We start from the raw sequence: 12,526 nt of genomic DNA, 5'->3' as shown, positions 1-12,526 counted from the left end.
TAAAGCTCTGAGTATTCAGGTGGCATTGTCGAAGTAGTAAACAATATCAGAAGCAAGCGAGCAAAGGAAGGAGGAGGTAAAACACTAACGTCACTGAACTTGCTGATTATACCCTAAAAGCCACCAGTGATATACACAGTATGTACTATTCTAAAATAAAGGGAACATAAATGAAAAAAAAAAAGCTAATATTGTCCACTCTGTGGAAGGCAACTGATTTTCCTTTTAGTAACTGGTCATGTTCTTAAGTAGTAGGGGTAAACTGCGGAGTAATGCATGGGAGCCAGAAGCATCATTCCAGGTAGAATCAATTTATTGCAACAGTGCTTTACATTTACAAAGCCCCTTCATGTTCATATGCTCATTAAATTCTGAATTCTCATAAGAAGCTACTGAGGGAGACAGCACAGGGATCATAGGTTAGTGCAAAAGTGATTGTGGTTTTTGCCATTAAAAGTAATGGCAAGACTTTTAAATACTATTATCCTCACTGCATGGGTGGGAAAATGGAAGCACACAGATCAAAGAGCAAGAAAGGAGCAAGGCAGAAAGTGAACTCAAATCCTGGACACCACGTCAGGTCTGCAGAGGACAGAGGTGGGTAAGAACCACATTTTGAGGATTTTGAAAATGAGAAATCTTCGGCAAGTATCATAAAGAAAAGAGAATATTTGAGAGAATTCCTAATGAAGGTAAGACAAAGATTAGCCATCTCCATCATCTTAGGACAGACCACCAGGATCAGGCACCAGTACGATTAAGTCAATGATCAGGGACAGTTTCTTCTTTTCTTCCTCATTGTTTTGGTCATTTCTTGGCCACAGTAATCTTTATTGTGTCCTCCAGGTCTCTTTAGCTGTTTCACCTTAGTGTCTAGCACAGAGTTGGTATGCAGTGTGTGTGAGATAATGTTAACAAGAACATTCTAAGCAGGCATTTTCCACATCGACACACATCCTTAAACCCCAAAATGTCCTGTAACTAGTATGACAATAGAACAAAATTCCAGAATCAGAGTGGGAAAGAACCTTAAATTCATCCAGTTCTATTTCCCACATAATCAGAAATCTTCAGGACCACACCTGGCAAAACAGTGGTGCAGCTTTTACTATGTCACTTTTGTAAATAACTATTTTTTTTTAAAGTTCTGCCTTATACTGATTTCAGTTCTGCTCCTACTCGTTTTTAGTCACTGTTCTTAGTCCTATCTTCTTGACTGACACAGACTTAGGCTGTTCCTTTTCCCAACAGGAGCTGTTTACATATCCATAAGAGCTATCTTATCTCTTAGATTTTTTTTTCATCTTTCTAGGAACAGTCAGATTTCCTTCTTCTTTTCATAAGCCATTATTTCCAGATCCCCTTAACTAGCCTGGTTGCTCTCTATAGGAGGAAGTAAAGTAAAAAGAAAGTGTTGTCTTAAAAGAATACAGATGTGATTTATCCACAATAATACAGATGCACAGTATAAGTGAAATGATTATTTTCTAGAATGTAGATACTAGATTTTATTCTAATCAATAATAATAGTAATGTATGATAATAGCTAGCATTTATTGTGCACTAATTCCATTCTAGGAACTTTGAAAAGTGCTTAACATATGCACAATAAGCCTATAACAGGTGTAATTACACCTCCATTTTATGGTTGAAGAAACTGGTGCCTAAGTTCACATTGATAATAGATGAAGTGATGGAGTAAGGATTCAACCACCAGCAGTTTGATTCCTCAACCCGTTTGTAACTCCTCTGTTATGCAGCCTCCATAGATCTATATTATTTTTTTAAAAAAGTACCCATATTATTGTCAAATATAATCTTTTATACAACTTTTTAACATACATTTGCTATCAGCTACATCTTACCTATCTCATAAGTGAGCAAAAAAAACTTTTTTAAGGGGGGTTTACTATAATTTAAATCTGCGGAATTTTTGGTTTTGGCTAAGTATTCCTATCTGCAAAGCTAATGTGAACATTTTCATGCTTGTCTTTCATCTAATTTCTGTCAAATCTGAGTTCCCTTCTAAGTTACTGTTGAATAGGACAGACACACCTTAGCCAGGTTTTGCTGCTGCTGCTTCTTCTTTTTTTTTTTTTTTAGTGTCTGATGTATTTGCCAACATGAACATTCCAAGATTCTATGATGGGGCCATAAACTGTATAACTTCCACAGAACTCTCCCCAGGATAGGGTTGTCTAGTCAAGAGCAATCTATCAAATTATACTGAAGGGCACCATTCATCAACTAAATCAGAAAGGTATCAAGGAGAATCCTACTGACTTCTTGCCAAGAGGCATGTGACTGGAATTTATTTCTGTTCAGGATCATATTGAAGCATTTTTCTCCGATGTATGAATTTTTTCATTCATAAAGTGTCATGAGAAGTATACATCAGAAAGATACAAAAGACTATGTTCATTATATTTAAATGGCTTGATATGGGTCATTTTCTATTAACTCATACATCTTGAATTGTGCTATAATTATAAGGAATATCTGACAAATAAGTATGTTCTAGGAATATGAATTCCTCCTTTTCTGCACAGGAATGTTAACTTCATTTGTAATTTTCACCTTATAGAATTTATTTATTGCTTTAAATACATTCCAGCCAAGCGCGGTGGCTCATGCCTGTAATCCTAGCACTTTGGGAGGCCGAGGCAGACAGATCACCTGAGGTCAGGAGTTCCAGACCAGTCTGGCCAACACGTTGAAACCCCAACTCTACTAAAAATATAAAAAATTAGCCAGGCATGGTGGCATATGCCTGTTTTCTCAGCTACTTGGGAGGCTGAGGCATGAGAATCACTTGAACTCAGGAGGTGGAGGTTGCAGTGAGCCAAGATCAGGCGACTGCACTCTGGCGTGGGAGACAGAGTGAGACTGCAAAAAACAAAAACAAACAAAACAAAACAAAACAAAACAAAAAACCACACACACACACAAAAACCAACCAAATAAAAAAACAAAAACAAAACAAATTCTGATAAGTAACAGTATTATAAGAAGTTATTGCCTTCCAGGGTGCAGTTTTGGGCTCTGTTGTCTCATAGAATTGGACAAGAACTCACAAGGGAACAGAATGTTACAGTTAAAAAAACTAATGCAGTTACATAGCTTATTCACTAATTTTATAGATGACTAGACTGGGGCCATTTAAATAATGCCCAGGGTCATACAGTTTCAAGGGCACATAGCCACATAAAATCAACTAAAGTTTAAATAATGCCCAAGGTCATACAGTTTCAAGGGCACATAGCCACATAAAATCAACTAAAGTAAGGTATTATTTAGTCCTCGGTCAGTGCTCTTTTCTTTTAATAAACATATTATCTTAGAAAATTTTAGATTTACAGAAGCACTGTGGAAATATTATAGAGTTTCCATATAACCCACATGCAATTTCCCCTATTATTATCATCTTACATGAGTATGGTACATTTGCTACAATTAATGAACATATCTTGACACACTATTATTAACTGAAGTGTGCACTTTATTCAGTTTCCCTTCATTTTTACCCAATATCCCTTTTCTGTTCCATGATGCCATTCGGGAAATCATGTTACATTTAATAATTAGGTCTCCTTGGACTACTCCTGGTCGTGTCACTTTCTCAGACTTTCCTTCTTTTTGTTGACCTTGAAAATTCTAAGGAGTACTCGCAGATATTTTGTAGTATATCATCTATTGAGATTTGTCTGATTTTTTTTCATAATTAGACTGTAGTTACAAGTTTTTTTAGAGGAAGATCATAAAGTACCATTTTCATCACATCCTATCAAGGGCTGATATTATCAATATAATTTATCACTGCGGATGTTGACCTTTGATCAACTGGCTGGCATAATATTTCTCAAATTTCTCCACTGTAAATTTATTCTCCCTATTTTCCTTTGCATATGGTACTCTTCAGAAGGAAGTTACTATGTACCTCCCACACTTAAGGAGTGAGGATATATGCTCCACCTCCTTGAGAGGGAAATATCTATATTAATTATTTGGAATTCTTCTGCATGAGAGAGCCGTCTTTTCTCCCCATTTATGTACTTCAATATTTATTTGTATCAGTATGGACGAATTGGTATTTATTTTATATTTTGTGTTATAATCCAATATTACTTTATGTATTTGATCAAATTGTCCTAGCTTAGGCCACTGGAAGATCTTTCCATTATCTTCTGTGTCTCTCTGACACACCTCCAATCATTGTGCCTTTTGTGAACATCTCCTTACTTTGTCACTACAAGATGCTCCACGTTCATTCTGTATATTTTCCAGAATCAGCCATTGCTCCAAGGAGCCCTGGTTTATTTCATTAAATATTAGAGATCAATATCTGAGTGATGTGTGGGCTTGTTGCTACTGGGATATCACTGCTTCTAGGCCCTCTGAGCTAATAGAGCAAGAAAATGTATGTGAACACTTTAATACATGCATATACAAACATCTAAAAATATTGTAAAATGTAACCAGTTCCTACTGTATTAAGCTAATGATAAGTTCACACTGATATCTCCAACTCTGATCTATTACAGGATCATTCTAGCCCCCTTCCTTTGCTTGCCTCTAACCTCACTCCAACAGTGAGAAACCTGGCTCCTATCAACTGCCATCCATTTACTTAATTGTTCAATTCTAATATACATGTATCGTGGCTTCAGAATTGTTAAACTGTGGGGAAAAACTTTATCAGCCAGAGTATAATGCTTATTTATTAGTTCCATTTTCCCTTATTTTTACAGACTCTACTAATTTCCAAAGTTACTAAGATCAGTACTTTCTCCACTCCTCTTTCAGTGAGATTATCTCATACATTCACAACAGAATTATTTTATTATAGTTTACTTTCCATCCTGGGATTTTATGATCACTTAATTGATTTTTAAATGATTGAATATATTCAGGTTCTTTTTTTTGCTATAAAGTTTGGTTTTGAGAAGTGCATAGTGTCATGTATCTATCATTACAATATCATACAGAACAGGTGCTCTGCTCCAAAAAAAAAAAAAAAAAAAAAATCCCTATACTTAAACAATTCAACCTTCCCTAACCTTGAACTCATGGCAAGCACTAATCTGTTTATAGTCTTTACAGTTTTACCTTTTCTAGAATGTGATATAAATGGGATCATACAGTTTGCAGCCTTTTTAAATTGGCTTAAAAAGAAACTAGCAAACAGTTTACCAAAATAGCTGTACCATTCCTACCAGCAATGAATGAGAGTACTTGTTGCTCTCTTATCCTTGTCAATATTTTGCTGCTGTCAGTTTATTTTGGATTTATGCCATTCTAATAAGAGCATAGTGGTATCTTCTTTTAACTTGCATTTTCTTAATGACAAATGATATTGAGCATTTTTTCGTAAGCTTACTTGGTATCTGCATATCTTTTTTGTTGCAATGTCTGTTTGGATCTTTTGCCTATTAAAAAAGTTTTGTTGTTTGTTTTCATATTGTTGAGTATTAAGAATTCTTAGAACACTTTGGATTCAAGTCCTTTATCAGATATGTGTTTTGCAAATATTTCTTCCCATTTGTGGCTTATCTTTTCATTCTCTTAACAGTGAATAAGAGTACACTTAGCAATTTTTAAATCCAATTTATCCATTTTTTTTTCCTTTCATGGATTATGTGGGGCTGTATCTAAAAACTCATCCCCAAATCCAAGGCCATATATATTTCATCTCATATTTTCTTCTTGAAGTTGTATAGTTCTTCTGCATTGTATCTGGGTCTAGTATCTGTTTTCAATTAATTTTTGTGAAAGGTGAGCCAGCACTCTTTTTCTCATGAGACTCTCCTTAAGAGACAGCTTCAGAGAGGCATACTTGCTGGAGTTTGAGCATAAAAAAGAATAATGGCCAAGAAGACCTCATAGCTTATAAAGTTAACATTGACAGGCATCAACAATAGAAGTGGAATGTTCACAACTGGGGAGAAACTCATCATTTTGTAATCTGGTATGGTCAAACCACATCTATGGTATCGTATGTTCTGCTCTATAGGGCAACTTGATTTAATGGTGATGTTGATAAGCTAGAATTCCTCTAGGGTAGTAATTGCCATGATGAAGAGTCTGGGTATGATTGCCATAGCAGTGTGCATGATGATGTGTTTGTTTCTCTGTCTGTTTTGTCTTTAAGATTGTGAACCATTTGAGGGCAAGAAATGTATATTTCATCATGTATGTCCAGGACCTAGCACTTAGTATGTGCCAAATAAATATTTAATTAGTGGGTTTAGTGAATAAATTGAGAATGTTTAATCTAGAAAATAAGCGTTCACTCCTCTCTCAATATATGCCTGTGAATAGCTACCACACCTCCTGGAAAGAGGAGGCATGAAAATTGTCATCAAGTATGCAAAGAGCTACCAGGCAGAAGAGAGATCAGAACCAGGAATAATGGGTACAATTCACAGACACAGAATTTCAACTTATAATACTTAAGAGTAGGCTGCCATATAGTGATCTCGTAACTACTGAAATAAATAAACAGAACCTTCGTGAATCTTTGTAAGGGATATTAGAGGAGAGGTTACTTGCACTGAGAAGGAAAGCAAATGAACCATTTTCTGTCTCCTTCAACTCTGAAATTCTCTGGAGATAATAAACTAGTATAGGGTCAATTAAAAACCTCAAAATCTCTAAGAATATTAATAATTTTGATGTCACAGTCCATTTGCAATTCAAAATCAAACAAAAACTACAAGACGCATGTTAGGAAGGCCAATGAAGTTCAGATGTATACAAGATTATTTATCTCTTTCTTTTTGAGATATCGAATATAAAATCTCCACTTAATTCTCCCTTTCATGCTGCTGCTTTGTGGGACTCTACACATGTGATTTTTTTCAACTTATTGTCCACCACTGATTCCTTGATTCTAGGTACAAGATGAGGAGGATGTGAAGACTTCCTTGGGAATCACTTATAAAATGAAAAGTCTGGTTCCAAAAAACCCCATGTAAAACTAGAAAAGTCCAGGGCCTTTTCATTTAAATATTCATTTATAACTACAGCAGCAATAAAGCCAGAGACAAAATGTGGTATATACATCCTAAAAATAAGTGCTATCTACAACTAATATATAAAGCTTGCCAGTACTCAAAACTGCTATCATTTATAATGACAATGTAGAGATATGATCTTCTTCAGATACAAACAGCACATCCATATTCCATCTAGTTTGAAATCTTATTTTTTTAATTGTGCTCTAAGTCTTTGAAAATTGATATATATGTCAAAATAAATGATAAAACAGAACACCTTAGGCCTTGATCATATATGGGATAATAGAATTTAAATAAAAAACTAATTCGGTATGATGACCAGCTTAAAAATGCTGCACAATTTGTTGGTTATATTTACCATGTGAATGTCCTCGTAGCTAAGTCAGTTTCATGATTTCTGTTCATGGAATCTTAATTTTGGAACAAATTTATGAGTTATTTCCCAATAATTCTATGAAAAGCTAAATGTTAAAATGAGTGACTATTGATTTATATAACACTTTTATATTTAGAAAACCAATTATTTAACTGGCTCATCTTTATCGTTATTTTACCTTCTGTAAGAAACCTGTTACAGTTTTCATATAAAGGGGAGGAAAAGCGAGCAGTTTTTCTATAAATAGTGTGAGGCATTTTCTATCCCATCCTAGAGTGCTGTAACTTTCCTCCACAACTCAGGTGACATGTTCTCATGATGAAATGACCTCCTTAAGAGTTTCTGAGTTACAACAGAAAAAGTCACTGAAATAACCTTGCTAAGCCTTATTATGAAGGTTAGTGCTAGCTTAAGGAAAATAAACTACTTCCTAAGAAAATGGCACTGGTTTAAAGATTTGAAATAAACCCATGATGAACTGTAATTATTGTTTTTTTTAAAGAATTACATATAGTTTAAAAAATACTTACTGGAACATCAACATATTTTGCAGCTGCTTTCACCTTAAGTGGGAAAGAAAGAGATAATTACGAGGATTATTTTTTTAACTACTGTATAAGTACTACGACAACAGTTAAAAGACCACAGAAGAGAACTCATTCAAATACTTACAGTGAATGACAGAATGGATGAAAAGAAAGTGCCTTCATCATACCTTGACAGCTTAGACAACACGCCTTCCAACACTGAAACAAACTATAATACAGTTTATAGTGAGTATTTAGAATGTTACTGTGCATACAAACTAATAGCAGAGCAAACAATTCCTGAAAAAATTTCTTCCATGGCACAAAAATCCACAGTGAAAAATAAACTGACAGCTGAGGTCAGACTAACTTGTGATGTTTACTATTTCATTCTAAACACGAACTCTACCATCCTTTCCTTTCCCATGGCTGGAAATAATACACAATTAAAAAAAATTATAATGTGTCATTGGAATCTAATCACTATATATATGAGACCATTGAAACTATTCATAAATAACTTTAAGTCCATGAGATTTCTCCTTAAAACATTTTTCAACTTCACTGTGGATGTTAAGAAACAATGGCAGGCAAGCTTAATCGGATTTCTTTCTATCATATATTACTTGGCATATTTTAACTTTTTCTACATCTACACAGGAGGTTGCATATAAAAGAACAGATAATGAAATGGAGGTGTAACATGTGGGCTCTTATAACTATGACACTATGGCTGACATTAGTTAACAAGCATTTGCCAGGAAGTTCTAATTGGTACATATAAGGATCATCCCTGATTCCCAAAGCTTACATAACGGTTATGGAGAGAAAACAGATACATGCTGCAGGGTACAATGGAAGAGAGTACTAGACTCAGAATGTATATCCCGATTCCATCACTGAGGAGAATGCAGGCTCAGTTTGACCACCTTACTTCTCAGCCTTCCTCCATCAGTTAAATGGACGAGGGTGAGGTGGAAGATGTAGAATTCAAATTAGTCTCAAAAGTGGATTACACATCTAAATATTTATATTTCTATGAAATGAAAAAAATATGCTATAACACAGTAAAGATGTGAAGCATTTTACTTTATTTGGCATGAAGATCGATGAATGAGAGATCTTAATAAGGACATACTGCCCTACATCTCTCCTCCTTAGAACTAAAATTATATGCACTATTGACAAATCATAGATTCCCAAAGGGAAAATGCTGACAAGGTTTTTTAAATACGAAAAGGGAAATTAACGAAGGAGGTTTTTTGTTCACATAGCAGCTTCTTCAACAAAGTGATAATAGTTCTAGGGACACAGCTTATTGGTCTCTAGTGACCAGAGAACTTGCTATGAGTGCACAGGAGATAATCTTTTCTCTATGGCTGATCAATTACTGCAAAATAGTTTATGCAAAAGAAACAAAAACTTCCCTATAGGTTTCTCCATCACATCATTTGCGACATGATGTAAGAACACAGAAACAAAACCATGCAGACTATGAACTATAAATGCATTTTTAAAGAATGAGAATAATGTATGCCTGGGTAGCTATCCTAAAGGATACCTAGGGAAAAATAATCCACCCACAAAATTGCAAATTGCTCACATGTAGAAGTCAGTTTAGCACCTTCCTCCTGCCTGTTAGGATTTCTTGCCAATCATGACTGGCTAACTCAACTTGATATGGTTTGCAAGAACCCAGAAGATGAATACTCTAGGGTTATGTCAGACCAAGACAAGAGAATTCCAAACTTAATGGCCCTCAGTGGAAAATGCCTCATCTCTTGTAACTCAAATCTTGGAGCAAGTGTGTGCTGGGTGATCTCACTTGCCATGAGGACAGCGGTAATTGCTATGGTTACTAGACAGCCTGAACCATGGAAGCTCTAGCTCAGCACCTGGTTCTTGGTGCCTGCTAGTGAGTCTGTGCATATACACGTGTGTGTTGCTGAGGAACAAAGCAAGATAGAGGCAGGAAGCCTGTCGATGAATTTGTATCTTGGATTCAGTTGCAGCTCTGCCACTGTCTGGCTACGAGATAAATTTCAAGTCATTTTGCTTCTCTCTCTTCATTGTACTTCTCAGTAAAGTGGGGAAAAGGACAGCCATCCTGCCCACCTTACAAGAATGGTATGATCAGTAGAGGTAATTTACATAAAAGAACTGTAAAAATGGCAAAATACTAAAGAAATATAAAAATTAATATTATTCATATGATTAGCAAAATCACTCTCTGTGTCTAAAAACCTGAATACGTTAAGTCACAAGTTAAAGGGGGCTGCCTTAGGATTACTTAGTGATAAAGAGGAATGAGTTTGCTCTTTAAGCTAATGGGTCTAATTCAATTAAATCTATGGGGCTTCTAAGGAGATAGAATAGAGATGAGGCTATGAATCAGAAAACCACTGGGATTCTGCCTGTTTCAAGGTTATTTGGCAGACCACAGAAGGAGGAAGACTTTGAACACAGGTGGTCTTGCCCCAAAGCCCATGCTCTTTACCTATCATGCTACAGAATTATAAGAAACGATACTATATATGCAATGTGCCCAGCATATAAGTACACAAGAGTTAAGGGGTGGTGTCTCTCACTTGTAATCCCAGCACTTTGGGAGACCAAGGTAGGAGGATTGCTTGAGTCTAGGAGTTCAAGACCAGCCTGGGCACCACAGTGAGACCGTATCTCTACAAAAAAATTTTAAAATTGGCTGGGCATGGTGGCGTGTGCCCAGGAGTTAGAGGCTTCACTGAAAAATGATTGTGCCACTGTACTCCAGCCTGGATGACAGAAGAAGACCCTGTCTCAAGTTAAAAACATAGCTCGATAAGTGTCATTTTGTTATAATTATTAATGAGTACCTAAGATAGGAAATACAAAAATACAATAGTCTTAGACCTTTCCCTTTGGGAAATACAGACTAGTGGGAGAGACAGACATGAATACAACTGCACAAGACACAAGGCAGAAGTGTTATGGTCAGTGTAGACAGGTAAGCAGTATAAGTGAAACCAGAAGAGGAAAAGAATGTCTTTGATTATAGGATATGGCGTCAGCTTCATTTATGAGGTGGCACAGGAGATGAGTCGAAGGATAGCAGAAATGGAGTGGCTAAAATGACTCTGTAGGAAGGTCTCTGGCACATGCATTTAGGGCAGAAGTTTCTCCACTGTGGCATCTGGCAGCCTGTCTCTCCCATCTTCTTCAGAGCATGAAGCATTATTGGCTTATATACAAGTTAGTCCTTGGTGTGAACCTGTGGTCTGCTGCAATCATGCCACAGCATTCTTTGTCTCCATTTCAAAAGTAGTGGAGAGTCTTTCCTGGGTTCCTCCCTATCCCTATAGGTCCCTGGGGAGGCTCAGTACAGCAGGGAATCTAATTGCTTACATGGTAGTGAGCAGTGACAGCACCTCTGGGATTAACCAGCTGAGTCGTACAGTTCCTGCAGGAAGGTTTTCTTTGTAAGACTTTTGTTGAGGCACACTTAGTAGAAGAGCTACCTTAAAAATCGAACTCTATTATAAACATCAAGATTGAGTAGTAATGATATATCTTCCACCAGGCTTTTAATTGCATAAAACAGCACGATTCCAAAGAAACCCAGTTAAATGCTGGGTTTAGTTGCTTCATCTTTAACTGCTTCCTGTGAACTTTGCCTGTACAGCTCAGGGAGTATATAAACACTTATGGGTTTGCCTTGTGCTCTCTGTTCTCCTGAGGGTGTCGGGTTGGAATGAAACACTATAATCTCTTTGTTTCCCTGCTCTTTATTACTGATGCCATTAACTGGGCTTGTTTGAAAAATATTTAACACCTAAAGTCTGTCTGGGTAATTACTGACTTTGTCCCAGGAAGCCCTTGGAAATGACTGGTAGAAAGAAACATGAAGAGTGCTTCAAGGCATGTGCATTTACATTTCTTGTTGATTTTGACAGCATATAAAATTCATATGGATGGCAGAACCATAAATTCTAAGTGACAGGGAGGATTCCAGTGAGGGTTCAAAACTCACAGTTCTTGCTTTTTTTAGCTGTGACACTTCATGAAGTAAACAAGGAATATTTGCATTATTTGCACTGCAAGTTATAAAATCTTCCACAGAAAACACAACCATCCCCAGTATGACTGATAATGAAAAACTAAATGTTTTCTGTGGGGGAGAATGGGATGAGGGGTATTCATTAGCTGTTTAGTTTTTGTTTGTTAAGATCAGGACTAACTAGTATAGTTAAAAATCTGGGAGGGATCCAAGATGGCCGATTAGGAGCAGCTCAGGATTACAGCTCCCAGTGAAAGCGCAGAAGGTCACTGGATGCTGCATTTCCAGACAGATTTTTATTGCCCACAGATGAGGAGATTCCCAGGCGGAGGAGCCCCACGGGTCGCCAGCGTGGCTGTTTTCACTGGCACAGCTGTTTTGCCGGCACCCCAGCGCAGTGGTTCTCTGTACAAAATACTCTGGTCTCGGTGCCATATTAGCTGGCGAGACGAGCTCCGGGAAGGCACAGTCACCCATTCATCTGATTAAAAAGGGGACTGAAACAGGGAGCCAGGCCAGGAGATTCCTGGGCAAAAAAGCACCACGAATCTCAGCGCCGCTGTTTCAGCCT

The 12,526-nt window shown here is 36.7% G+C and overlaps 1 protein-coding gene across 8 annotated transcripts in view; it reads right to left on the bottom strand.

Moving 5' to 3' along the window:
• CADPS2 (calcium dependent secretion activator 2) overlaps positions 1-12,526 on the bottom strand; it is a 579,466-nt gene that overhangs the window by 37,516 nt on the left and 529,424 nt on the right. For all 8 annotated transcript variants that reach the window (XM_064373922.1, XM_064373927.1, XM_064373929.1 and 5 more), the window contains 2 exons: positions 8,065-8,148; positions 7,923-7,955 (listed from right to left, as the gene is read on the bottom strand). In XM_064373922.1, coding sequence (XP_064229992.1) covers positions 7,923-7,955; positions 8,065-8,148 — 117 coding nt within the window. The remainder of the gene's footprint in view (positions 1-7,922; positions 7,956-8,064; positions 8,149-12,526) is intronic.

This window comes from Aotus nancymaae, unplaced genomic scaffold (genome assembly GCF_030222135.1).
Source record: "Aotus nancymaae isolate 86718 unplaced genomic scaffold, 86718_ANA_hifiasm-v0.15.2.pri h1tg000002l, whole genome shotgun sequence".
NCBI lineage: Eukaryota > Metazoa > Chordata > Mammalia > Primates > Aotidae > Aotus > Aotus nancymaae.
The sequence above is the reverse complement of the archived record's forward strand: the minus strand, read 5'-3'. Positions and strand labels throughout refer to the sequence as shown.